Source organism: Lytechinus variegatus, chromosome 8 (assembly GCF_018143015.1).
Source record: "Lytechinus variegatus isolate NC3 chromosome 8, Lvar_3.0, whole genome shotgun sequence".
NCBI lineage: Eukaryota > Metazoa > Echinodermata > Echinoidea > Temnopleuroida > Toxopneustidae > Lytechinus > Lytechinus variegatus.
Genome location: NC_054747.1, coordinates 215402 through 243137, shown reverse-complemented (window position 1 = coordinate 243137; position 27736 = coordinate 215402). Strand labels below are relative to the sequence as shown.

Sequence of the window (27736 nt, the reverse complement as noted above, 5' to 3'; positions counted from 1 at the left end):
TACAAACAATTAGGACATGTAGAAACAGAACAGAGTGGAGGAAAGACTAGAGGAAGAGCATAAATAAGAGAGGAATGGAAGGTCCATAATGTTTTAAGTAAAAATACATATATGACGTCATCTTAAAATCCCCTTCCCCCTCAAAATATAATGTCGCAATTTTTGTGCTGTTCCATATTGTACAACCATCAAATATCATGACACTTATTATCTGCCATTTTATGTTTTGTTTCATGTTCATAGCTAAAATGAGCCTTAAGAACGATCTGGACTTCGACGATATTTTAAAAGAAATCGCTAAGGCTTTGCCTAAAACTTCCGAGATCGATGATCTCGGAAAAGCCTTGGGATTCGAACCAGCAGATATCGTTCGATACACTGAAGCGAACAGACAGGGTGGTGACTACATGGGTACATTGGACATGCTAAGGACTTGGCGAAAAAGGCAGACGGTTTCCACGGAAAGAGTGAATCTGAGACTCGCTCTACTAGTAGCTAAATTCGCCTCCCTGGCGGATCAACATCTAAGCACACCTGAAGCTGGTCAGCATGAACTTTGCTAATATTGTTATCATCATCACCATCTTTATCATTATTGCTATCGATCTTGCATACCAATGATTATGCAGTGATGCAAGAATATATGAAGAGCTCACTTGCAAAAAGGGTTAGGTCCATTTTTCATCAAATTTGAATCGTTGGTCTCAATGTATAAGATGATGATATCGAAGAAAAGTTGAGATTCCCATTGAAAAGAGAACTGAAATAGCAAAGGGAAATCACTTGTTTTTCAAAATGGGTTAGGTCCATTTCAGTTTGGTTGCAAAAGGGGTAAGGTCTACACAAATTTTTTAAGGAGAAAAATATTTTTGAAAATATGAAGATCGGTAGATTTCTTTTGATGCCCAATTTTATATTCTCATGGTAGGGTATCATAAAAACTTAGTTTCGCACAAGAATATTGCAATACGGGACAATAAAAACATAATTTTTTCTTGGAATGGTCCAAAATTGAACTAACCCGTTTTCCAATCAAACTCTTCATGTTTGGCACACATTTTCATTTCTTTTACTGACAGTTTAAAAGTGAACTATACTGTATAGCAAATTATATTAAACTTTTTTTTAAGACCAGTAACTGAATGTTAACCTAAAATTAAATTTGATTGTTTTGACGAAATTTGCTTGCATTGGATTGCAAGATTTTTTCGACCCTCCATCGTTTCCCCTTTTTATGTGAATGCGTGTGTTCAGCATGATTGTTATTGATATCGATTCCATAACTTAATATTAATAATAATAGTGGTAGTAGTACGAGTAGTAGTAGTAGTACCACTGTAGCAGCAGTATTAGTTGTTGTTGTTGTTGTAGGAGCAGTAGTAGCAGTCACTGACATTCTAAATATCATTTCTGAAATTCTCTGCCACTGGTCTACATTAGGTTAGTCTTGGTACATATACCGATTCATTAAACATTTATTTTCCGCTTTTGAAAAATGAATGACTATTGATCCCTTCCGGAAAAAATGGGACATATTCAAACATATTTTTTATGCTATGCGATCGCTGTAAATTTAAAGAGGACATTCTTTGTCACTGACATGATTTATAAAAGTTAGTATACATCTGGCATTAGAAGTAATTGCATAATTGATAATATTGTATCATGGTAAAACATGTAGGGTTGCAATGGTTCTGTTTAAAGGAGTTGTAGCATGGTAACTTCAATGGAATCAATTGATTTCAATTATTTTCCATAGGGTCAACCCCTCAGGCGTCAATCCCACCACCAACACTGGGTGCAACTAGCATTAATAAGAAGTAAGTATATTATATTATGGAATCATGTGATTTCATGTGCATTTTCCTCCGTTTTCAGCTATTCGATTGAAATGAATTTAATAAGGGGTATTATATGACATCTTTAACGTGCCTAGATAGATCCTTGTGATTTGATTAGTTGATTGATATCGTTCATTCAGCCCATTTTGCAATGACGTCATCAACCGTGCAATTTTGGATCCCTTCATCGTGCAATGTTGGATTTATACGATTTTGTCCATTGCACGCGCGCACCGAGACTGCAGCTGCAGCATAGATCTGCAGCTGGAGCGGCAGGAACCCGCAGTGTGCATGGTGTAATGACGTAACAATCAATAGAGCAAACTCGCTCTGCATGAACATGCCTTGCATCGAAATTCATAAATTTCATATGAAAAAACCCAATTTTTTAGGTGTCATATAAACCAAATAATGATTTTTTTTTCATTCATGCAATGGACAAAATATTTCATTCGGTGAAAGATGAAATAATGATCCATTCAAACCGGCCACGGCTCGATGAATGGATTTCTTCTTTCACCTCATGAAGTATTCTGTTAGTTGCACTCATAAACCTTCACTATTTGTATAATAGTTTATAACGATGAAATATAGTGATAAAATTTGTGATTGAAATCAGTGATTAAGATTGAATGGATGATGCTGGATATGCTTTTTATGTAGAATTCTTATAATCATGCTGTAATAATAATATAAAAAATCGTGTAATATCATTAATGAGAAGAAATATGAATGATATGATGGTGATGATGAGTCGGAGCATAGAAATCACAAGGATGAATATTCTTCGGTAGATGAATAGTTGAAGATGTACTCAATTTTACCCAAATAATTTCAAGGTGTTGTGGAACCCAAATGTTGTACACCAGCCGTGATTTATGTCATTTCTACAGTACAACGCGACACCCCTCCAGTTTAATCCCCAAGGTCACCCCGATGTAAAGATAATTTATGTCAGTCGAAGAAAGATGATGGCTTGTCAGGAGTAAACCAAGTTTCAGTGATTGCGATCGCCCCACCATTTTTTTTTTTTTGGGGGGGGCAAACATATCGTTTACCCCCCCCCCCCATAATTATGATGCGAAAATAAAAACAAGAGTGTAATGTTACACGGAAATAGGCAAGCGAGATTGAGGTACACAACTCGCTCTTTAATTAAAATGTTCACTTTTCAGATTGGGATATAAAGATTTTCAGCTCGCGTTTCGCACTCCCATAATATTTTTTGAGCAAAAGCCGATATTTTTCATGATTAAATAAATAGAATGTCCCGTTTTTATGTAATTCAAAACCTCAAAAGAATTCCAACTTCGATTTGCAATAATCGTCTATCCATGTAGGTTATATATGTATATCTTGTTCTTTATTAAACAATACAGTATGGGATTTTATACAACAATAGATAATCATCAATGAAAAGGTCTTTGCAGTGGTGTGTGTATGTACATTGCATGTAAAATTTAATGTCAATGTTTATGTCATCACGTCAGAATATGTTAAGATATCATAGTTGACTCCAAAAGACGTCATATTCATTTCAATATGCATCGTCAATATGAAGTCTCTTACTAGTCAGCAATATGTTGCAAAGTCGTCATTCAGACGTCGTAGTTGACTTATAAGGACGTCATAATTACATCAATATGGCGTCTGAAACTTGTAAGGAATATGTTGCAAGGTTGTCACTAAAACGTCGTAGTTTACTTTTATAGACGCCATAATAACATCAATATGACATCTAAAACCGGTCAGTAATACGTTTGTTACGGTCTTTAACTTAACTCCTGCTATAGTGTAACCCGCTCCCTAGCTCATTGAAAATGTGTCCAGTGTGTGCGCGCACTGCCTCTGTGTTGTTTGGTACCAACGCACCGGATGCACACATAGGATCCACTCATGCACACGTACACGATTGCCTATGACCAACTCTAAATGAAAAAAAAATATGCTGAAGTTTCTTGTTTCCCAGGTTATTCTCTTTTATTTTGTGATGAGAAAGATGTGTTTTTCTAGAACAGAATACAACCCCAAACCCCAAAAGAAAAACTTAAGTAGTTGGACAAGGAAACATACAAGTGTTTGTGCGTGAATATTTTGTACTAAAGTGATTTTCTCGCATAAACTCCCCCATTTACTGTGCGCTCGTACATTATATTTGCAAAAGAACACTTTTACGCGAACTTACGCGGCGAGTTACAATATAAGCACGATTCGCTTATAAAATCGCAACATACGTTGCACGGACGCACAGTGGGCTTGGGCGAAACAAAAGTGCGCCAAAAGTCATTTTGGGCAATTTCAGATTTTTAATTTTTCGTCATGCTCAGCTGAACGACAACACTTTAAAGAATACTTCAGCAAAATATTTCATTCTGGAATTTGCATAAAGGTAGTTGATTTCCAACCTCAAATCGTAAAATGTGAATTTTTGCGAAATGCCGCATATATGACAACTTAGTTGAAAAACAAACCTTTTCACAAGAGGGTTTTTTTTCATATAGGAATCTGAAATGGCACCAACATAATCCTGATATATTCTTTTTTTTGTGTGTGAAATGGTTCAAAGTAGATCAGACACATTAATTTTCACGATGTTTATAGAATAATTCTTCGAAATAGGCTGATAATCCATGTTTTTGGCATTTACATTAGAAACGTTTGGATTTCCGTAGACTTCCGTTTAAATTCTACCATGATGCAAAATGATGATGATCATCATTTTGCCAGATGTCTAAGCTTTAAGCCGATGCAAAATTTAGCTGCCCGTTTTTGCCCGTTTTCATGGTAGAGCCGATTTTACTTGACACAACACCCCCAAAACCTGTTCAAAAACTGTCATTTTTATACCGTGCAGTCATCGTGTGCGGTGAACATTGCCGTTCATTTTTTGAATGGCGAGGACGATTCCCCCCCCCCTTTATTCATTGAAAATGAAATGAATTCCGGGCATAATGCAAACAAAATCATGGTTGAAAACGCATATAAGAGCTACCTGCCCCTCATCTAGAGATAGCAGTTATAACAGAATAATTTCACCCCAAAACCTTTCTTATAGTAGTGACGTCATATCGGCTTTAAATTATGTTCAGTCGATTCTACGCCCTAAATTACCCATGATCAACATGTTAAAGTAAAACAAAACACGGAATATAATTTTGGCGCACTTTCAACGAATTCTGGCCATTGTGGAACATCATAAAGACGTCGTAGTCGACTCTCAAAGACGTCATAACCACGTCAATTAACGAAGTCAATCTCACCCTTGATACTGGTCAGGAAAACGTAAACACGTTGCGAAGACGTCATTTAGATGTCGTAGTCACGCTTGGAGCCGTCATAATGACGCAAATATACGACGTCATAATGGCGTTATTCGCGGTTGCAAGATCACATGACGAAATGTGTTTATGACTCAGGAGGAGGGTGGGGTAGTACTCAAGTATATACTTAGTTACATATTGTAATGTTTATAGTTATTTATTAAGTCCATAGTTCTGTTGGAAATTATAATAATTATTTTTTATGATATTCTGACAAGAATATTTTGTCAGTGAGAACTTCCCCTTTAAAGCTTACCCCTTCGGGGCGTTTCGCATTGACCTCACTCGTTTCCCCATTTTGACTCTATTTAAAAAAAAAGCGTTTTGGAGCCCCTAATGTAAAAGAGATCCGTTTCGTGTAGATAAGTGTAGCAAGTTTTATTTCTTAGGGAAAATTTTTGAAAAAGATGCTGCTCTATCCCTTCTTGTTTTGTAGTCAGCCATGCATGCACAAATCCATATGAAAATGGTATTGAAAATGCGGGGATAATATTTTTACAAGGACGTATTATCAATGAATAATTACATGACCATGCGCTAACTTGTACTTCATACAAGACAATTTCAAACAGAACTATGGACTTAATAAATAACTATAAACATTACAATATGTAACTAAGTATATACTTGAGTACTACCCCGCCCTCCTCCTGACTCATAAACACATTTCGTCATGTTTGTAGTCCCTGCAATTAAATTCTACCGCATTCGTTATTCCACCTTGGGAACCACTGGCCCCGAATACGTTCTCAGTCGCCGTTTCGTATAAGTTATTTTCCTGAATGCTTTAGAGAAGGGCATTGAATAAGGTAAAGATATCATATTTTCATAATGAACTATCGATCAGATAAAAATCGAATCGGAGGGACTTTGAATGAAATGATATTGATAGACCCTTGCGCAAGTTAACTTTCATATCATAGGCCTACCGCACTGGCAAAGTTGAACTGTAGCTGTCGAATGTGACTGGTGTGTAGTTTGAGACCATTACGTTGATATCAACTGCTATGATTGCACGTCGAGCTTTCGCTCTTTGACGTATTATTTTGAAGATGTCTTTGTCTAAATATTTATATATAAATATACATAGAATATTCACGTGTGGATATGTATTCTGTACTAAATGTATATTCTTTTTTCGGTTGTTCATTCTATTACAACTTAGTTTCTCCTCGTGGAAAAGAAGGCAGATTTATTACCAGATTTACGTCGCCCGACTTGCTTTTTTATTAATCTGTTTTCCGTTATCTTTCGAAATATCGATCAGGCTTTAAATGGGGTAGTTAACTGTGTGTGGTCCCTTACTAATTGGGTGTTATAAATGCATAGTCTTAAAATATACGCGTTCAGATGTCTACTATTACTACAGAGAATATATTGACATATAATTGTATTTGTATAGAGAAACTAAAACTGTTTTGAGAGGAACAGTAACTGTTTTTGCTACTTAGTAAATGAATTATTGCGGTAAAATTGTTTTTAGTAATTAAATAGCACGTTATCAATTCAAGTGGGTCTTTATTGCTAGACTACGCTAACATTATGGGTCGGGACGCGTCTTTTTTTCCCTACCGTTATTGCGTAAAATTATGTTCGGATATTATCCGCAATAAGATTTTAGGAAAAGTCACCAAATTTGGTGGGAATCGGACGAAAACTCTACGAGTGGCGAACAGATTTATGGTAGGGGGGGGGGCACATTGTGCCCCCCTATGATTGCCCTTGGGCTTATTAGGCTTAATAACTGCTTTTCGCCCGAAGCTTCGGGCGTCCATCAACCAACTATCGCGGTGTCAGCTGCACTTCAATACATGAACAATTCCATCCAAAACTATATAAACCTCTCATAATTCTCTACCACAAAGTATGAGTGACTTTTTATATTGTTATTTTTCTTCAAATCTAGCTTGCATTATGTGTACGCAGCTAGCCCATAGCACATGCATTGCAAGCCGACGCGATCGACGGTCCATGCGCATGCGTAGTGCGGGTGTACTGCGTAATCATATTCTCTATATTGCGTATAGCCTCTCGCACTAGTCGCTTCCTGAGTGAAGTTCTGCAATTTTACGCAATAACGGTAGGGAAAAAAGACGCGGTCGGGACATGTCCCCAGGATGGGTAGTTGAGGTCTTGAGATGGCGCTATTGGTTCGTTTCTGCTTTAAAGTCTTATTTAAACCCGGTTTTCCATAAATGTTTTAACCTTTATGTAGACCTATAAAACCTGTCAAATTAGTAGAATGTACACAACCTCACAACGATTCACGCGAGTCAGATATATGTTTCTATTTTTTTATCTTTGCGGTCTTCATTCGTCACAAACGCAATCAAAATATACAAATCATTTGTTGCACCTAAATTCAACTGGACATTGATAAACAACTGTGTGATTACATTAAAAATCATAATAGATCGTTCTTTACTCAGAATGATTTAACTTGTACACTAGCCCTGCCGTCAAGAGGTGCCATATTGAGGGGTAATACCCGTCGCTCTGGCGGCACGGCCGGGGTTTACCGCAACTGAAATAAGTATGACACTTTCATTTATTACATGCCCGAACGTACGGTATAAAAACACTACCGCTACATGAACAGAATATAAAACAAACTCACTAAATGGCGATTCCAAATAAAAACAAAAAAAGTCAAATCCACAGTGGTTACAATTCATGCAATGGAAAATTTTATTTATGTTTTTTCATTTTACATTGTGTTTATTGAGTTTAATTTTCTTTCTTTTTTGCAAAAAAAATCATCAGTAACTTTATAAGATGAAAGATTATATTTAAATTGTGTCAAACAAGGGAGAGTCTCTTGGTACCTATAACATAAAATTAATTGGTTACAAAGTAAAACTAGAAAATTAAATGGTGGGTTGGATTGACCATGGACTTAATGACACCAATCATCCAGATTAGATAGCTCCACATGAATGAAAGTGATTAGGATTAAAATCAGTCACTCTCATACACAACACGTTCTAAAATGATGTTATTTTAGGGCATGTAAAATGCAAACGATCCGTAATGCATTGTATTTCTTCCTATTTTTATGATCATTCATTTGTAGGTATTAAGGTATTCAAAATTGTATAGTGTGTGGTTCGAAGAGTGAACAGCTTGAAAGTCTTTTGACTGTAGATGTTGTAAAGTTCATTAAAACGAGTAAAAACCTTGGAAGTTTTGGGGCTATTGGTATTTCAAAATAAGCGATAAAATCGCTTCGTCGATATATTTTTAATTTGTCTAAATACAAATTCCCAGAAAAGAGAAGGAAAAATTCCATGATCCGTTACAAAATGCCGGTAGGTTTGATGTAAAGAAAAGACTTTTCATTTTCCTGACAAAATTTTATAGCAATCTACCAATCAGTATACATGTACTTTAAAAACCCCACTAAACTTTACCCTTTTTCTTTAGCGTCCCTCCAACGTAGTGGACGCAAAAATTCATATAACATATTAATAACTTTAGTAAATCGCTTTTCTCCTTATATATATATATATATATATATATATATCTGATTTTGACCGATAATCCCTCCTCGGTATTAGTAAATATAAATTTATTATAATATCAATGAACAGGGCATTTAATTTTCTTTAAAATGATACCCTCCATGGTATGATTTCCGTTGACTTGGAGGTGCAGTGCCTTGAAATGTGGGGCAATGTCAAAATTCCAAAGTTACAAAATGACACAATATTGAAAGTCACTGTCCTTTTTTCGTTGGTGATGAGTGAGTTTCTCAGCGGTTTCTTTTGACTTTGATCGATATTTCCACATCGGTTTTAGTAAACGTCAACGTGTAATTAATATCAATGAACAGATCATTTAATTAGGTGGTCTGTCATGAAAATGACAGATCACCTATTATACTCGTCAGATTTTACTTTATTTATTTTATTGCCAAATTTTGTTCCCACTTTATCTCAAAATCTTTATTTTCATGTCATGTATGGACATTATTATGGAATCGCGAAACGAAACTTTTCAAGGTTATCAAATCATGATGAAGTAATCTAGGCGCCATTTTGTAAAATTAAATTATTGATCTTATCATCGCAACTAATCATCAACAAGTGGAATGCCTCTGGCCGTCTCACCTGCATCACGCGGTTCAATACAGCAGCAGTGCTGACTTTGAATACTACTCTAACTCGCACAAGATGTTCAGTGATACATGGTTACTCTTATGTCCACTTTTTATGAACGAGACCAATAAACTTACAGAGATATGATGGTAATTCAACAGATACCCCCGATTCGGCCAAAGTTCATTGACCCTAAATGACCTTTGACCTTAATCATTAGACCTGAAACTTGCCCAAAATATTCAGTGATGCTTGATTACTATTATGTCCAAGTTTCATGAATCAGATCCATAAACTTTCAAAGTTTTGATGGTAATTCAACAGATACACCCAATTCGGCCAAAGTTCATTGACCTTAGACCTTGGTCATGTGACCTGAAACGCGCACAGGATGTTCAGTGATATTTGATTACTCATATGTCCAGGTTTATTGGACTAGACTAATAAACTTTCAAAGTTATGATGGTAATTCAACAGATACCCCCGATTCGGCCAAAGTTCATTGACCCTAAATGACCTTTGACCTTAATCATTAGACCTGAAACTTGCCCAAAATATTCAGTGATGCTTGATTACTATTATGTCCAAGTTTCATGAATCAGATCCATAAACTTTTAAAGTTATGATGGGAATTCAACAGATACCCCCAATTCGGCCAAAGTTTATTGACCCTAAATGACCTTTGACCTTGGTCATGTGACGTGAAACTCATGCAGGATGTTCAGTGATACTTGATTAACTATACGTGTAAATTTCATGAACTAGGTTCATATATTTTCTAAGTTATGATGACATTTCAAAAACTTAACCTCAGGTTAAGATTTCGATGTTGATTCCTCCAACATGGTCTAAGTTCATTGACCCTACATGACCTTTGACCTTAGTCATGTGACATGAAACTTTAATAGGATGTTCAGTAATACTTGATTAACCTTATGGACAAGTTTCATGAACTAGGTCCATATACTTTCTAAGTTATGATGTCATTTCAAAAACTTAACCTCAGGTTAAGATTTGATGTTGACGCCGCCGCCGCCGTTGGAAAAGCGGCGCCTATAGTCTCACTCTGCTTTGCAGGTGAGACAAAAATGATTCATATTTGCATCATATCAGGTTCAGATGACAGGTCATCAGGACAATGTATCAGAGGTCATGCAAAGGTCACGACGTGCACGTACGCACGCGTCAAAATTTTAAAATTCCCCAAATCAATCGTGGTCAAGTTTGGGTACGTTTCACACCATTTTGAGCATGTCAAGAATTTGCGCGCGCGCAGGTATGCGTGCGCGTTCTTGCACCTTCCATCAGTAAGCATCTTCTAGTCGTCATTAATTTTATGTCTGTCCATTGTCCATTTTCTTCTTATTAATTTGATACCTCATTCAGCCTCTTACGACCAATAATACGGGAATGCGCGTCTATTCAAATTTGCATTACACGCGCGTGTAAACTCACAAAATAAGTCATAAGTGGGCAAAAATATTCCTATATAAAATTCACTGTATCTCTGCAGGCAGTCCGTTGACCCCTAATTTTTCCTCACTCTTGGAGATAGTCAATGTCTCATCTGGAGATTGCGTAAATACCACAAAATTACATTAGAAATAAAAATTACACATTTTAGCAACATACATGTACGTCAACGTATTTATGCACATTTGACCGTATCTTCGTTATTAGTAGTCAGTTTTCTCTCAACTTTTGATATGATGTAGTCGAAAAAATTCTCTACAAATGACGCGGGTTAATTTTAACTTTTGACCACAGCATCAATGTTCTGTGACCTGTTTAAGTTTTTACAATTTTTTTCTGGACCTGATTTTTGAATTTTTTTTGAAGAAAATGCTTTATTAAGCAACCCTGAAAATTTCAAGCCCACTTGCCCTGGTTTTTGGGGTTATTTTCACTACATATAACATATAACAAATTTTCAGATACCTTCTGTGATATTAAAAATTATGCAATTTAGTTAAATACACATTTTCCGAAATTTCCGGGAAAAATTGCCAGTATTTGAATCTTTCACCTGACTTTCTTTAGATAAAAAAAAAAAAATTCATAAATGGAAAAATTAATAAATGGATATTGAAAATTCTTGACGGAAAATGTAAAAGGCTTAAGAATTTTCAGAAATTATGCAAACATATCCCCCCCAAAAAAAGAAATATACTCAATTCTTTTATCAAACACATTACTGATGAGTTTTGAAGTGAATGCTGTGAAATTTTTCATTGAAAATAATTCAAACTTAGCAGAACTTTTGAATAAAAATATTTAAGATATTTTTGTTTTCAAAAAGTATCACCTATGAGTTTTCAAATATTCTGTGATATTGATACCCACTGACATTGTGAAAATTCTTGCCTGAAATCTTAAAAGAAAAATTTCTGACAGAATAAAGAATTTTTTAAAACATTTTGCATAAAAAACATGAAACTGTCGATTAAAAATTAGCTGCTCTGAAAATGAAGGCTCCTTTCATAGCGCATTTTTTGAAAGCCAATTTCGGTAAATCGCCCCGTTTCAAAGTTTTGAGGAGTTTTAAAAGCATTTTACGTGCTCAACACTTCATTCCGTATTTACCGTATTGCATTATCACCAACATATTTATAACCATCACGTTTGTCATCACCACAGTAAAGAGTGAGTATTTAGCAATGGTCAAAATTTACTCCCATGATGTATATGATCAAGATTGTCTAATGATTCATCTCATACATTAGCCGACACTTAATTAAATTTCATGACAGACCAACTAATTCGTCCTCATGACGAATTAAAATTTAGTTTTATTTAAAATGATACCCTACATGATGTGATTGTCGTTCACATGGAGATGCAGTGCCTTGAAATGTTAGTCAAAGTCAAAGGTAATTGGAAATGAAATAAAAAATGAATGCCACTGTTTCTTTTGTTCAGTGGTGACGAGTGCGTTTCTTAGCGGTTTATTTTAATTATTCTCATGCACCTTGACATCAACATTAACAAGAAATCAAACACACATCTGCAAGAGCAAACACATAAAAAACGTGCATGGATATTTGAAACCATGTTATATCATTTCACAGAACCGTCAATGCAGAAGAAGGGGCTTGATTTGAATAAGATTTTTATCTGTATTGGTACAGACAAAAGAATCATGTTCTGTATTGACCCTTCATGACTATTTCTGCTCGTTTTGCAGCTTTTCAGTTCAGACCTTATCCAATACTTCTGAATCCTGCTATTTTCGTGATGGCATGGTCTTAAGAAGCATGGTATAATTTTAAAGATAATTAAATAATCTCTTGAATGATATAAAATATACATTGTGGAAAATTAGGAGTTGGGAGAAAATAATATCCAAAGTCAGAACTCCAAACTTTCCTTTTGCTCGTGTTGCAGCTTTTAAAAGACAGGTTTAATATATATTTTTCTTAACGGCAAACATACATTTGGGGCGCTAACAGTGAGCATCAACACCAAAATATTTGAAAAAAAATGTATAAATAACAGAGTAGCCGCTAGGCGTTTTTGAAAATGGAGGGGTTGAGCTGAATGTCGGAGGGAGTGATCCGCCCCTAAAAAAAATCAAAAATTTATGGACTTCGCGTTTTTGTATACGTTTTCTGAAGGGGGGGGGGCTGACGCCTCCTACCGACTCTAACACCTCTGTACTATTTAATTGAACGATTAAAAGATAGAGACAAAACGGGATACAAATCTTTCATGATTTATTTATTTGTTTTCGGTTGTGAAAAAAACCAAGAGCGGTTAAAAAATTAATGAAATGGAAGAACATAATGAAACACTTTTAAATTAGATGTAACAATTTCATTGGATGAAAATTATTTATTTTCTCTTATTGTGACGAACAGTAGTCGGTACCATGGTTATTTATAAAGGAAAAGGGACATATAGAAAATGAAACGTAGGAGACGAGGAGAGCGTTGGGAGGTACGATTTCAGCTCCACTATATAATTTCAGTCACATTTGCACCCTTCACTCGTTGAAATTGCAACCATGGCAACGGAAAACATATTGATTATTGGTATGCAATCTTCAGGAAAAAAATTGTTATTTTGTTACAAACTATGATTTATGAAAAGAAGATATCAAAGACGGTTTTGGGGTGAAATGTTGAGGCCACCATCTTGAAGCCCCCCAAAATCACAAAATAGTTTCGGACTTTCGTTGCGCGGTGTTAAATCATCATTGCACTTGTTATGGAAAATTCACGCTTTTTTATTCATTCTGGAAAATAAAGATAATTGGTATGCTGTGAATTCACCCAAAACGGATTATCGTTGTAATTATACACTTTGCAAATGATCTCTCTACAAGGAGGTAAAGAGACCATTCATGAGTAGCGGGACAATAGGCAATGAAAAAAGCACTACAGCAGACAACAAAAGCGGTATCGATCGAACCCCACCTGTCCGTGCATTTTTGTACACAGTACCTATTGACTTGGGGAAAAGCGAAGATTTTACAAAATAACACGACTTTTTCTTCGTAATTTCTAAACTATTCTATTGATTTGAGAAGCGAAACCTTTATTTCTAGAAAGAAAAATGTCCGATCTTTCATCTTTACATTTACTAAAATTCCTAAAAATATATCAGTTTGGCGCAATTAGCAATTGATTGGGAAAACACCGCCACAGATCCAAATACCAGCAATGTATCAAAACGGGTCCGCCGCAGGGAGAGGTATCGGGATTCGCGGGTCCGCACGCAAAGGGTTAAAAACTGCACATTCTAAGTACTATTTCTAAGTACTTTTTGTAATAATCATCAAAAACAATTTGAGGTTTCAGACGTTAAAACCGGACACTCTGTTCATGTTTGTAACTTGAGGATGGGTAATTGCTTATCTTCGAACATTAGGGCCTAATAATTTGAGTGCGAAGAGCAAGCAGAAAATTGTTGCTATTCTGATCTAAAAATTGATGATTTAAGCGTGTTTCAAATATGCACACACACAAATCTGCGTATCTCAATAAATATGCGTGCGCGTGTTTAGATTTGTACCTAGAAACTTGGCATTCTAAATATTTTTTTTTTCATTATAATAATAATAAATGCGAGCGTCAAGCTCGGGATGAAAGGAAAATATTTCGATCTTAAAAAAGGGTGAATTTAAGCACTTCGTGGAAAAATATGAAGTTCGGGGGGGGGGGCTGCAAAACGTTGTTAATTTTCATTATCGAATGGCTTTGTAACTATTGGAATCCCCCTTACTATTTGCTTATTGTCGGTCACGTTCAAGTGTTTTCCGTAATGGTGCATACCAATGATCATAATATAGGCATAAACATGTTTACCAGATATTTACCCACACAACCAATTGCATTATATTTGCGTTCGTTCATAATAATTTTATTCTGATTTAAAAAATGAAAAATACAATAAAATAATATTATTCTGATTAAACCCCACCATTCGACCATTATAAGCTACAAGGTCCCCAATTGTTCACCTAATACTTAACGTCTGTAAACATGCATGCGGTGACTTAATGATAATAAGTATGATACAATTTTCGGCATCATAGATTTTATCGATATGTTTGTATACATAATATTTCTAAGATTTTATTCATTCCATGAGCGACTATATAGTCCTTCTTTGCGCCCACCATCAGACCTACCCCGACTCAAATCCCTCCGGATTTAGCGACATGTATTATCTGATGCATGGAGTATTTATTAATCCATCACCATATTTGTTAGTTTTAGATCAATTGAATCATAATAAATGATGTTATATTAGACTAAATGGACAATAGACTAAGTATGAATTAGATCAAACGATCCTTAGACCACTTAAAATTAGAAGAAAAAATATTAGACCAATCGACGTTCAGCCTAACTGATAAATATACTAATTGGCTCTTAGACCAAGTGGTCATTAGAACAATTTGATATAAGACCAAGTGGAAATCAGACTGAATGGAAATTATACCAAGTGTAAATTAGACCAAACGGTCATTAGACCACAAGACACTTAGACGAAATGAGCATTGCAGCTAGTGGAAATTACACCAAATGATGTTAGACCAACTGGAAGTTAGACTAAATGGTCTTAGCCCAACCTTGTCATTGGACATATTGGATAACAGACTAGGTGGGAATTAGACGAATTTGATATTAGACGAACTGATTGTAGATGAAATGGTTTTTAATAGACCATGTGAAGTTGGACGAAGTGATAAGTAGACGAATTGCCCGTAACACAAAGCTTAGCAATGATTTTAATGAGTTTAACATTTTCTACGATCATGACACATACACGCGCGCGCGCGCGCACACACACACACACACACATTAGGGCAGACATGAAAAAAGCAAGTTAAATCTTTTTTTTTAAGATGTTCATGTTTATTTCATTTTTTTTTCTTATTTACAACTGCTTTGTTCATCTTAAAATAAAAGATCTGACAAAAGTAATCAGTTCATAGTCCACATGGCTATCTTTTCTTCTTGACTGAATATCACGGCTTTCAAAGTACCGATTGAGTAAGGGTACCGGTAAAGATAAAAGTCTTTCACGTTATCTTTCACATCTACCAGATCAATGATACATTAAGATGGGAGTGGAAGTTGGTGTGTGTGTGTGTGTGTGTGTGTGTGACATGGGTGGTGTTTGGGGATTGATAAATCACAGAGAGAAAGGACTGGTATTCAAAACATCCTTTTAACTCTTAATCCATTGATCATGAATATCTCACATAAAATTTATTTTGTATGCTATACCTGTCCAAAATTGGAAGGAAAAATCCTGCGCAGGCCCATTTTCATACCTCTAACTTAAGTGAACCCTGTTCATCGAAGCATGATTTTTTTTTTCAAATTTTTCATTTCATATGAAAGGTTGGTCCTTTAGCTTTCCATACATATTGACATTTTTTCATGAAATAATATTTGCTCAATTTGGCAACCATTTCAAAAGTGTTACGTTTTTTGAGAAACACGGTATAGTGCGTCCCACAAAAAAGGCGAAACCGCGATTTATCGATGATTTATCACAACTTTATCAGAAAATTCAAATACCCCCGTCAAATTACTTTTTGGTACCCTTTCTTGAAATGGATTTACTCTCTTATGTGTGAATGAGACTTTTTTTACCAGATGAAAGAGGAGACTCTAAGCTTTACAATAATTTGTAATGTGTGTGTTATATCTATGAATGTATGATTAATCATCGATTAACCTCGTTTTGGTTTTCTTTTGGGGGGCGCACTGTATTATACTGTTCTTAGAAATCATATTTAAGCATAGTTGTATCACACGTACGTGTTATCTTATTCTGATAGGAAATCGTTATTTGATCAGTTGATGAACTTTGATCAGCTCTACCCATGATTGTTAAGAAGACGAAACTGTCCATTCATATCGAAAGGTATAATGGTTTGTTTACATTGGGGCCAATGATTTAGCTATTCATGGCAATCATGCGATTCCATATAGCAGGCGATGTATTGCGATCAGATAATAAAATGTACTACGTAGTTCAGAGGTTCTACAGAGATCACGCGGAAATCGTAGTAAGATCTTGACCCCGATTACCTTTACTCCGCTTTGCTCATAATTTTAATGAACTTTTCAACTTGACAAACATAAGTTTGTATTTTTTCTAACATTAAACGCCCTCTCACATGGTAAAAAATCGTAATTTGAATTATAATTCCAGTGAAAAATAAGGCTGATGATGATTTTTTAGCATGTGTTAAACCAAACGATTAGAATCAAGAACGTTAATTACAATTACGAATTCAAATTCTAATTGCAATTAAGTTTCACTGAAATTACGGTACAAATTTTGCCTGCAGCGAAAGGCTTGAACTCCAATTTACATCTTTTTAGGGGGCAGAGCTTATTTACGTTACGTTTCAAGCACTTCTGTAGATACAGTTGTCATGCACTCAACGTAGTTGGTATGTGCGAAGCAGTGCTTTGATTGACAAGTTACCATAGACACGTCCCACCTTCGCTCGGGGAATTCCAATTCAAATCACGGTTTCGAGTGAGCGTGTAAAAGGTCCGATGATTCTAAAGACGAGTTGCATTCATCTTTGCAATGATGATTCAAAATTAACGTGTGAAAAGGAAATCAGAATATATTTGATACACAGACTGTTGTAGATGTGCCCATTTATTGAGTGTTTATACTTCCCTTTAAAGGACTTCCATGAAAACCTGTGTTTTTAGCAAATTGGTGAAACTTTTGCGTGTGTGATATAAATTTTCATTAAAATAACATAGTAAGATAGTCATAAAATCGTACATAGATCATTAAATTGTAAAATAATTGTTTTTGTTCATCATTAATATGTATATCACAACCATATACACACAAGTACTACATTAAAGAGGTCTATTAAAAAAAACGATTAACTAAAAACAAAGAATCGGCAACTCGTATCTTTTAATTGAGTATTTGAATATAAAGACAGCCCAAGTCCAGTTTTTGGCAAAATTGAATTAAAATTGGGTAATTTTCCGTATACAATGACTCTTGTTGTATAAAAGTGGTAATTCTGAAATTTGTTTTAGAAATGCCTCAAACAAAGGAGGAAATTGTGGTATGTGTGTACGAAAAGTCCAAGTCCAGGACTTGGGCTTTTCTTACTGTTATATCATAGCGCCCTCTCTCACTACTTCTACCAGTATACTACAGAAGTCTACCGTGTATATGAAAGTGGGAATGACCCGAGTGCATATCATTTTGAAAAACACCCAAGTCCACCAGACAAAGGCCCCGCCCACAAGTAACGTGAATATTAATGTTCATAACAACTGTGAACTTAAATTTGTAATGATGTTCTTTGATGTATTTTGGCCAAATATACTTAAATTGCCCAAATTGAAAAAAGAAATCTCGGAATTAACTTTTTATGGACTTGGGCCTTTTTTATATTCATATATATAATCAATTACTTTATGTGACACAACCTCGGGTTTTCAACCCCCGACCTCCCAGTTGTAAAGCGGAAGCTTTACCAACTCAACCAACATATGCCTTGGGTCTAAATTTTTCAGCTTTATCATGGTGTGAATGAAATGGGATAACATATTTCAGTTAGCATGGTTAGGATAACATAAAATAAATGTTGGTAACAAATATTAAGCTCCCCTTCTTTGTGTGGATACCAAGGCACGGAATCTTATTATGATTTAGATCAGCAATGATCGAATTAAAATAGGTGTTTTGATCTGCAAACTTCGGGGCATTCCTACTTACTATGCCATGCATATCACTTTCATAATATAATCTACAATTTGTAGGATCAACTGACTGCCCCCACCCCTTGGACCATTGTGAGAAAAAACATGTTTTTTTTTTAATTTTCACTTATTGTGAATTTCACATTTTCTTTGGTATCATCAGAGCAACTAAGAACTTAAGAGGTTTTGAGACAAAAAACAATGAATTTATGAAAAAACGGACCTAACCTTAGGTCTACTCCGAGAAAATCGTTTTGTTTTATTCTCCCATAATTCAATATTATTATGCGAAACTAGATTTTTGTGATACCCTACCATGACAACATAAAAATGGGTATAAAAGAAAGCCATACATGTCTTCGTATTTTTTAAATATTCTCCCCTCCAAAAAAAAAAAATAATAATATTAATAAATAAATAAAAATAAGAACAGTCGCTACCCCATTGTGCCATTTTTGTTCACTTTGTAATGGGAATTTCATCTTTTCTTTAGTATCATCTATAGAGCTACTTAAGATGTATACATTGAGACAACAAAATCAAATTTGATGAAAAATGGATCTAACACTTTTGCAAGTAAGCTCTTCAAATATTGGACACTACTCGAGTGTAGCAGGTTTATATCCAAAATTACCAAACTGAGTAAAACTTATGAAACGATGAAATTCAATACCTCTTCCTTGTATACACACAAGAAAGATCGTATTTATTTCCTTCACCGTAAATTAATAAAGAATTTGCACTGATTAATACGCACGCCCTCATGTCTCATGATCGACTGTGGATCATTGCCGAATGCCGTCAAGGTAATTGCCGATAGCGTAGTATGCTTGTGAAGCTAATCTTCGGCGAATCCATGTGGGACTTGTCTTCTTTGGCTTCTTTATAAAGGAAGGATTACAAGGTAATAATGGTCTTAAGATTTTCAAAATATTTAAGGTCAAGTAAAAAGATAGGACTTTGAGAGACTGAGATATTATGATTTGCCCCGGCAGTATTGGTCTAGCAGCCCGAAAGCCGTCCACTGACAATTGGAAATTACTTTGCCTGATGGCACGCACACTAAGCGATAGTTTAATTGTTGTTCGATACGACTGTTCTGTACATGATACACATCTAATGAAATTTTCATATTTAGGCCCAGTCTCTGACTTTGTTGGTGTATAGATTAAGACCACATTCAATGTTGATTAATATTTATCTTGTGCATTGTTTTATTTGCTTTATCTGACGCAAGGTTACTCACCACATTAATCCAAAAATGAGCTAGATTCAAGAGTTTTAGATATTCGAAAGGAAAATATTCATGCATGCTCACTATTTAGGATGGATTAATATTACCACATCATCTAACTTTATCGATTCATTTTGTGAAGTAAGAAGAACTGCTGAGTACATGTTTTTTGCTAAATGATGAGTCTATATACAGTGCAATTTTTATCCAAATAAAAGTGTGTTTCACTAATAAAGGTAATTCATTTAAGGAAAAAAGAATCGACGAATTAAGATAAATTTCTCGATTCTCAATGGATTCCCATGGATAAAAAAAGCAATATTGAAGTGTTTCATTTACACATTAAAATTAGTATTCTAGCTGTCTTAAATAATATGACTATTTAAAGAAGATTTAGAAAATAACAGTGGAAAAACCCTTCATTGAAAAACGTTAAATTTGAATTTTAGCTCTTTTTGGAATAAATCTCCTTTAATACAGAAATGGTGCAGTGCCGGGGGCAAATATTTTTTTTTTCCACATTTCAAGTGTTGGGTAGAACAATTTAAAGTGGTAAATGCAACATTTAGAAAATGTTGTCACTCCTCCAATCTTTCAAATGTTAAGTTATCATTTCTTGTTTTTAGACTGTACATTAATTTAACTATCTTTGAAAAATCATGAAATCTTAGCTCAAAATCAATAATTATGATGAACACCAGCACAGAAAATCATATGTGGGACAGTGTATTAATATTGGTTCGAAGAATACCCGACAATTCCGTGCTTATTTTGCTCATTTCTCAACACCTGTTATGCATTTTCTTTCAGAGCTATTTGGCAAATATTCTTTCATTTATACATACAAACACTTTGGTGGTAATAACATTGGATTCTGTTCGAGCTCATGTTGAGATCGTTACCACACCTGGTATAGTCTAGCATTTTGTCTCGTCTTTAATGCCAAATTGATAAGTATTTAAAGGGGAATCCAGCCTTGGCCATAGAATGTTGTGTTGGGAAGGAGAAAAATGAATTAAACAGAATGGTGAAAGTTTGAAAGAAATCGGACTAGAAGCAATAAGAAAAATATAGCTGCTTTAAAATTGAGATCACTAATACAATGTAGATTTCAAATTGGCAACTGGGTAAGTAAATTATGACAAGGGGCAAGGACAACTTTCCCATAGGCCATGTATTTTATTATCAGGAATTTGTGGTTTTCTCTTAAGTACCCATTCCCCTGGGGCAGTAATCTAAATATAACCCAGGTAGTATATTGTTTAATGTCCTCATGAAAGAAAAATATAATTTGAAATAAAACTTTTGGGAAAAATGACATTTTAGCCATAATATGTATTGGAGTACATGGAAGAGTAGTCCTTGCCTTACATCACTATGACATCACATAAGTGGCCAATTTGAAGTCTCCATGGGTAAAGTGATTACCAATATTTACAACTTTTAAAAATTCATAACTTTCATGTTATTTTCCAATGTTGTTCAAACTTTCACCAATCAACTTGTCTGATTTTTCTTTTTCTTATAAAAACAAGGTTTCATTTGGGTTGGATTCCCCTTTAAGAACTGGATCTACATGTAGATATAGGTCGAAGGATAATATTGCCTGATATAAGGCCTAGATTGGAACCGGCAATTTGAGGGTGCTGTTTCATTCATTGGTAGTGCATCCCTGGCCGATCGATATTTAAGCACACCCTAAGTTGGTTAGCATGAACTTTGTTATCAGGTTATCACCATCATCTTTTATTAATATCAATCCTGCATACCAATGTTCATAGAGTGTTGGAACTTGAAAGGCAATATTTGACGATAGATTTTTTTTATTGGAAATTTACAATTGATAGATCAGGTTAAATTATAAGACACTAATTTGAGGTTCTTGTTTCAGAAAATAGACTAAAGTAGAGTGGAAAATTGCAATTAATCTCAAGAGCTGTGATCAATTTTGGGACAAAGACAGTTTCAATAGAATGCACTTTTCTTCTAACCCTTCAAACGCATCTGATCTTTTTAGCATGATTGCTATTGTTATATCTTTTATTATTTATAATAAGTAGGGTAGAAGTATTAGTAGCAGTTATACTCAGAATTGTATTGAATTATAATTGACATGATTGACTTCAACAATACTATAAGTAGTACGACTAAATTTATTTTACAGAGAATGTCATGTATATTAATTGAAAAACGTATTCTTACATACATTAATGAACCCCAAAACAATATTTCTTTCAATATTCGAGTTTCTATAAAGTCTATTGAAATAAACACTTGTAGTCCATCTTGTCAAGCAATTTTGAGAAGTCCAACTTACATGACTTAAGGTGCATTTTTGTTAAATGATAATCCGGTAAAAATAGTCACATCTTAATAAATGGAGTAAAATTCACCGAAAACTTAATCAAAATCTGATATTAAAAAAATGTAACGAAGTAACTAATTTTTTTATTCAGCATTATTTTGTGAGTACATTTACATGTATATTTTCAGTATTTTGAGTATTCAATAAATGGGCTGGCGATGTCATATCTTACTTTGACATTTCTAATGTTTTTACATGAAAAAAAATAATATTTCATGTTTCCATACATGTGTGCTCAGTATTTCTCCCTATCTACAAAATAATTTGCAGCAATACAATTCTTGGACGAAAGAAAAAACAATAGAATGCAACAGAATACGAAAATATTTATGAGAAGTAATGGGTTTAAAGATGGGAATAATGATGATATTGAAGATGGTAGTCAATAATTGTGATAAAAATAAATAATCGAGATAATAATAAACAATTCATTTCAACATCTAAAAATCACGAAAATTCATAATTATCAAATAGTAATTCGGTAATGGTGAAATTATTACGAAGAAGTAAGGGTGATATGTAATTAATTCCATAAACCTATATGAAATACTCCTCTACTTTTACTCTTTTTAATGACAATGGGTCTATGATTAATGCTCGAAAACATTTAAGTCCCGATTGATATTTCTCATCAAAGTCAGGATAATATGGCATACGATTCAAATTAAAACTTGATATTTACTGTTAAACGAATCTTTAAACTTTAAACGAATCTTTAGTCGCGCGTTCACAGAAACGTACGATCTTAATCAATGTGTCTGTTATTAAGATATACATATATATCGAAGATGTATAATTGATGGATATGTAAAACGGGTTTGCAAAAGAGAAATTTTCTAATAATTAATGGAAAAGTAAGATTTCCAAATATTTATAATTTCCGCGACAGTCATATTGAAGGAACAAGTTCTTTAGTGATTGATTATATTTTCGCAGGGTGTCAACAAAGACTACCAAAGCATCGATAGGCATGGCTGCAGCTCCAAAGAACAGTAATGCGTAAGTAGACCTTTAGCAACTATCATTTTAACAAACATTTCCTTCATTGCATGACTTTGGGATTTGCTTAATTTTCCGGTGAAAAATACTTGAAAGGCAAATCCACCCTTCAAGTAGGTAGATCTTCAAAACAGACCAGTTCATGGACAATTTTGGTCAAATGACCTTTCATTTCTTTCATTATGATAGGCAGATTTCAAAGCAAGATATTACATAAGCATGCCTTACATAGCAGGATGAATAGATTGAATAGACCAGGTGACCAGAATCGCACACCAATGAACGCTTTATGAAAGTATCTGTTGCATTCCTACTTTGCATGCACATCATAGCATGTTGCACAAAGTACTTGGCAAACTGTGCGTTCGTGGACGCATTGTTGTTGTTTTTGGATGTAAATGAAAAACACAATTCAAAAGAATAAATGAATAATCAAAACATCTAAGTTGGTGCTTATCTCATTAGATTTTAAATCACCATGTCATTTTAGTACAAATAACCTTCCTATGACCACGCGCAGAATCTTTAGATCATGCGCAGAAAAGAACTACAAACTGGCTTATAGAAATGCTGAAAATTTCATCCACATCGGATCTAAAATAAATAAGGATAGTATACGTTTTTACTTTTTTTCACACAGAATAAAGTGATATACAAACAAAAGAGTCGATGATATCACTCTTTTTTGTTTCTTTTTTTTTTGGCTAAATGTTGCGAGCTGAACCTGACTACAAATGTTTTTTCAATACAGAACTTGGATTGAGAGGTTTTATGATGAGTGCTAAAATTGGCATAACATTAAAAGGCATTTGCAGAGCATAATCATGGTAATGTGCTTGTTTTCGATTATAAAATTATTTGCAATATAATATTCAACCCCCCCCCCCCCCGCTATACCATTTTTGTTCTCCTGCTTTTGTTTGTCTCTTCTTTTTTTTCTGGAGGGGGGGGGCCTTCGAACTATTCTGCAGGCACAGACCCTCATTGGAACTTTGATCAACAAGTGTGCCTCCACGCGAAGACATACAAAACTTGCCTTCAGTACACAAGGCATGAGTAGGCTTTCGAGTGAAGGGTTTGCCCAGCAGACTACCTTCGAACCACCTGGATTTTTTTTGTATCTTCATTTTTGTTCTCTCCTCTTTTTCCCCCTTTTTCTTTATTTTTTTTGTGCTCCACTTCCTTTTCTCTCCTAATTTTTTGAGGGCGGGGAAGCAAGGCCCTTTCCCCCCACCCCCTCCCTTCTGGATCCGTGCCAGGTTAAACCAACTAAAAAATTTGATTTCAATTTTAGATTTTTCATTTCATTTCATTTCATTTATTGATTCCACTTTTAAAACAAATATCATAATATACGTAACAAATGTGGTCATAAACATAGTGTATCAATGATAAAATTAAGTATCTAACATAAGTTTTTTTTTTTTTTAAGCATAAGGTACACTACAAATGTAAAAAAAGTGAGGAAACCTAAATAAAAAGCAGAGCTTGTAAAAAATTAGGCTCCCAATGGGGGAAAAATATAAGTTGTTACTTTGAGCGAACAAATGTGGAAACGGAATACATATTTATTACGTAGATTGTTTTACACAATCTTTAGATCGTTTAATATTCAGACCATCAACTGATAATAAAGAAATCGGTATCAGACCTATTGGCTATTAGGCGAATTAACGTATTGACTGCACATAATGAATAAAAAAGAAAAAAAAACGAATCCCAAGCTTTTATGGATCTCTATCACTTATGGTGTAGTTTCTTGGTAGCTTTGTTTCTCAAAACACCATAAAAATGGCCGTCTGGCTAGCTTCCATTCAATTCACTAGTTCATGGCCGAAATATGTTTACCTCATGGCGCCCTTACGTGCTACTATAATACCACGATCACATTTCCTCTAGCCGTTTCAGCTGTTTTACTAATTTTTATTCAAACCCCCTATATGAAGCTGGAGCAAAAAAAATAGAAAATGTTAAAACGGCCGTTTTCGACTCGCCGTACGGCCGCCGTAGAGCAAATGTGACCGAGGTATGAGGTACGCGCAATTAGACATATTAGATTTCAAGGGGGGGCTGGATGTTTTTTTCTCAAAAAAATAACTTGCGATATGAGCAACAAAAAAAAGATGCCTCACAATCAGAGTAAACAAAAAAAATCCATCATCCCAAACTTCTAGCCCCCCCCCCCTGATCTCCCCTTTTATAGGGGAGATCATTGCCCCCCCCCCCTCCCGGTGTTTAATGGGGCGTCCCTTTACAAGATCTATCAAACATGTCAAAAGAGGCCCTCAAAGGAAACGTTTGGAATAAAAAGAAACACCGCCGAGGCGCTAGATGCCTAAAATGGAGTCCAATGTTGTTTTAAAAAAATGGCAAAACATACATTGGAATGGAAGATGAAATTCGAGCATGGAGGGTATATTCATATTACTGCCCCCTTAGCAAAGATTTGATTAAATGTATTTATATAATTGTATTATTACAGGTCGATGAACAGAAAGGTTACGGCCGGGGAGATCGTTAAGCTATCGAAACTCCTACCTTACGGAAAATACAGCGAGCTATTGGTAAAATTGGGTTTTAGCCTCAACTACATTCAGACGATATTGAGGAGACATTCAAATGACACAAACGAAGCATTTGTTTATTTATTGAATGAATGGGCGAATAAACTTGAAGGTGGATACATCGACGATCTAGACAAAGCTCTGCATGCAGCAGAAGTAGGAGCTCTTATCGATGAATATAAGAAATAATTAGCACGGTATTTGTGAATAATTTCCATTGTATCTGTCATAGATACAACACCAAACATATATTGTGGTCTTTGCTTCTGGATTGATTTGTAGAAAATACTCTTTCAGGAAATGTACATTTATATGTCTGATGTTTTTGTTTTATTTATGTCCTGATTTTTAATGGGCAATTCAAAAGCTGGTGTCATTTTGGGGGGTTTGATGACGGTGTCATGACGTATACAGGTTGACTAGTTGCCCTATGAATAACAAAGTGAATGGAATTTTGTGACTAAGTCAAGGCCCCTATAGATATATATATATATATATATATATATATAAGTTTGATTATAATTATTTTTTTGGAATTAAATAAACATAATTCGAAATTGAAAAGGTCCCTATTTTGTAATTAGGTATCCTTTTATGAAGTTCTGCCCCCCCCCACACACACAAAAAACAGTATACACTGTATGTCACTTTTTTCACAAAGCATCCAGTTTTCTAAATTTCTTTTAGAAAGCCACTCTTTAGTCACTGCAAAACGCAGTATCTCCTCTAAAAAAAATGCAGTATCTACACTTTGCACAAGTTGAGATACTAAGCATTAAAATTTACTCTTTCGAAGCCTCTCTAAACTATATTTCTATTCTTTTATCACCAAATTGTAAATTATGCATGTGCCTATTTCAGGCCCCAAAACTCCCCCAAAATGGTAAAACGAAGTATCTACAGATGAGAAGATGTTACTTTTTTATCATACGTTACTCAGTCGATATTGCTTCACTACCAAGAAAGAATGTGTCAACATGGTCAATGTGTAATATATATTTTTGTTTACCAAGTGCACACCTAGTTATCAAGAATGCGTACAGCATTTTCATTTCTTTGAAAGGAGGATAAAAGAGCATTGTCGATTAAATACCTTGCTCAAGGGCATAAGTGCCGCGGCCGGGAATCGAACCCCGGACTTTTCATGTATATTCAAACGCCTTCGACCAGTCGGCCACGGCACCTCTAACAGCTTACACTCAAGGAGGACACCCTTTACAAACAAGGTAAAATCGTAAACTTCATTAAAATTGTCTTTTGAAGGTCGGCAGTTTACTGCAGAGAGTGCCATAGTTTGTATAGGGTGTCGTAGTGTTTCCATGCTAGTAGATACATGTCCATTAAAATCTAAGTACAAACTAAAGAGTTATAATAGATTAACAGTTATGTTTTGTACAATTTGTTATCATTTGGGCAAATTTAAAAAAAGAGAGCGCCCTTTTTTTTGTAAAATGCGCCCTTTTTTTTGTAAAATGCGCCCTCCGTATGTCTAAACTTTAATTTGTTTCCCTAGATGTACACATTTATTTATTATTTCATTATTATTCTTTTATCTGTAGATACTGCATATTTTTCTTTTTGGGGAACTTGAGCATTCGCTTCGACTTTTCCAAAAGTATCCACACTTTCTTTGATATCTCAAAAAAATATTTAAAAAAATATATGTATATATATATATATACTCTAAAAAATGGAGGGCTGATTTGTCTAGTTTAAATTTGAACTAGACAAATCAGCACTCCGAAGTGCAGTCACTATACGCGCTCTTTAAGAGCAAAATTAGGTCATTTGCCTTTTAATATTGTGGTATATGACGATATAAGCAAAACAAAATGACTATAGCATCACACAGTAAAAACGCTGTTTACTATATGAACCTTACAGTATTTGTTTAATTGTTTAAACAATCATGTTTAATTTATTGAAAATTAAACTTTGTTGTTTAAGATTTAAACAGTTGTTTAAGCTGTTTAAACAATTACTGTAAGGTTCATTTAGTAAACAATGTTGTATATATATTTTTTTACCGTGTATGAACAGATATTGACATAAGAAATATATTACCAAATACACGTCTAATAATGCTTGTGATTCCCGTTTTAAAATT

General features: G+C 34.7%; 1 protein-coding gene across 1 annotated transcript in view; it reads left to right on the top strand.

Annotated features, from left to right (window-relative positions):
- The window catches only part of LOC121419506, a 50995-nt gene extending 24869 nt beyond the window's left edge, over window positions 1-26126 (top strand). Inside the window, exons 15-18 of the mRNA XM_041613959.1 lie at window positions 244-543; window positions 1760-1820; window positions 23003-23065; window positions 25548-26126. Of these exons, the coding sequence (XP_041469893.1) occupies window positions 244-543; window positions 1760-1820; window positions 23003-23065; window positions 25548-25818 (695 nt within the window). The 3' untranslated portion in view covers window positions 25819-26126. The remainder of the gene's footprint in view (window positions 1-243; window positions 544-1759; window positions 1821-23002; window positions 23066-25547) is intronic.
- Window positions 26127-27736: the final 1610 nt, after the last annotated feature.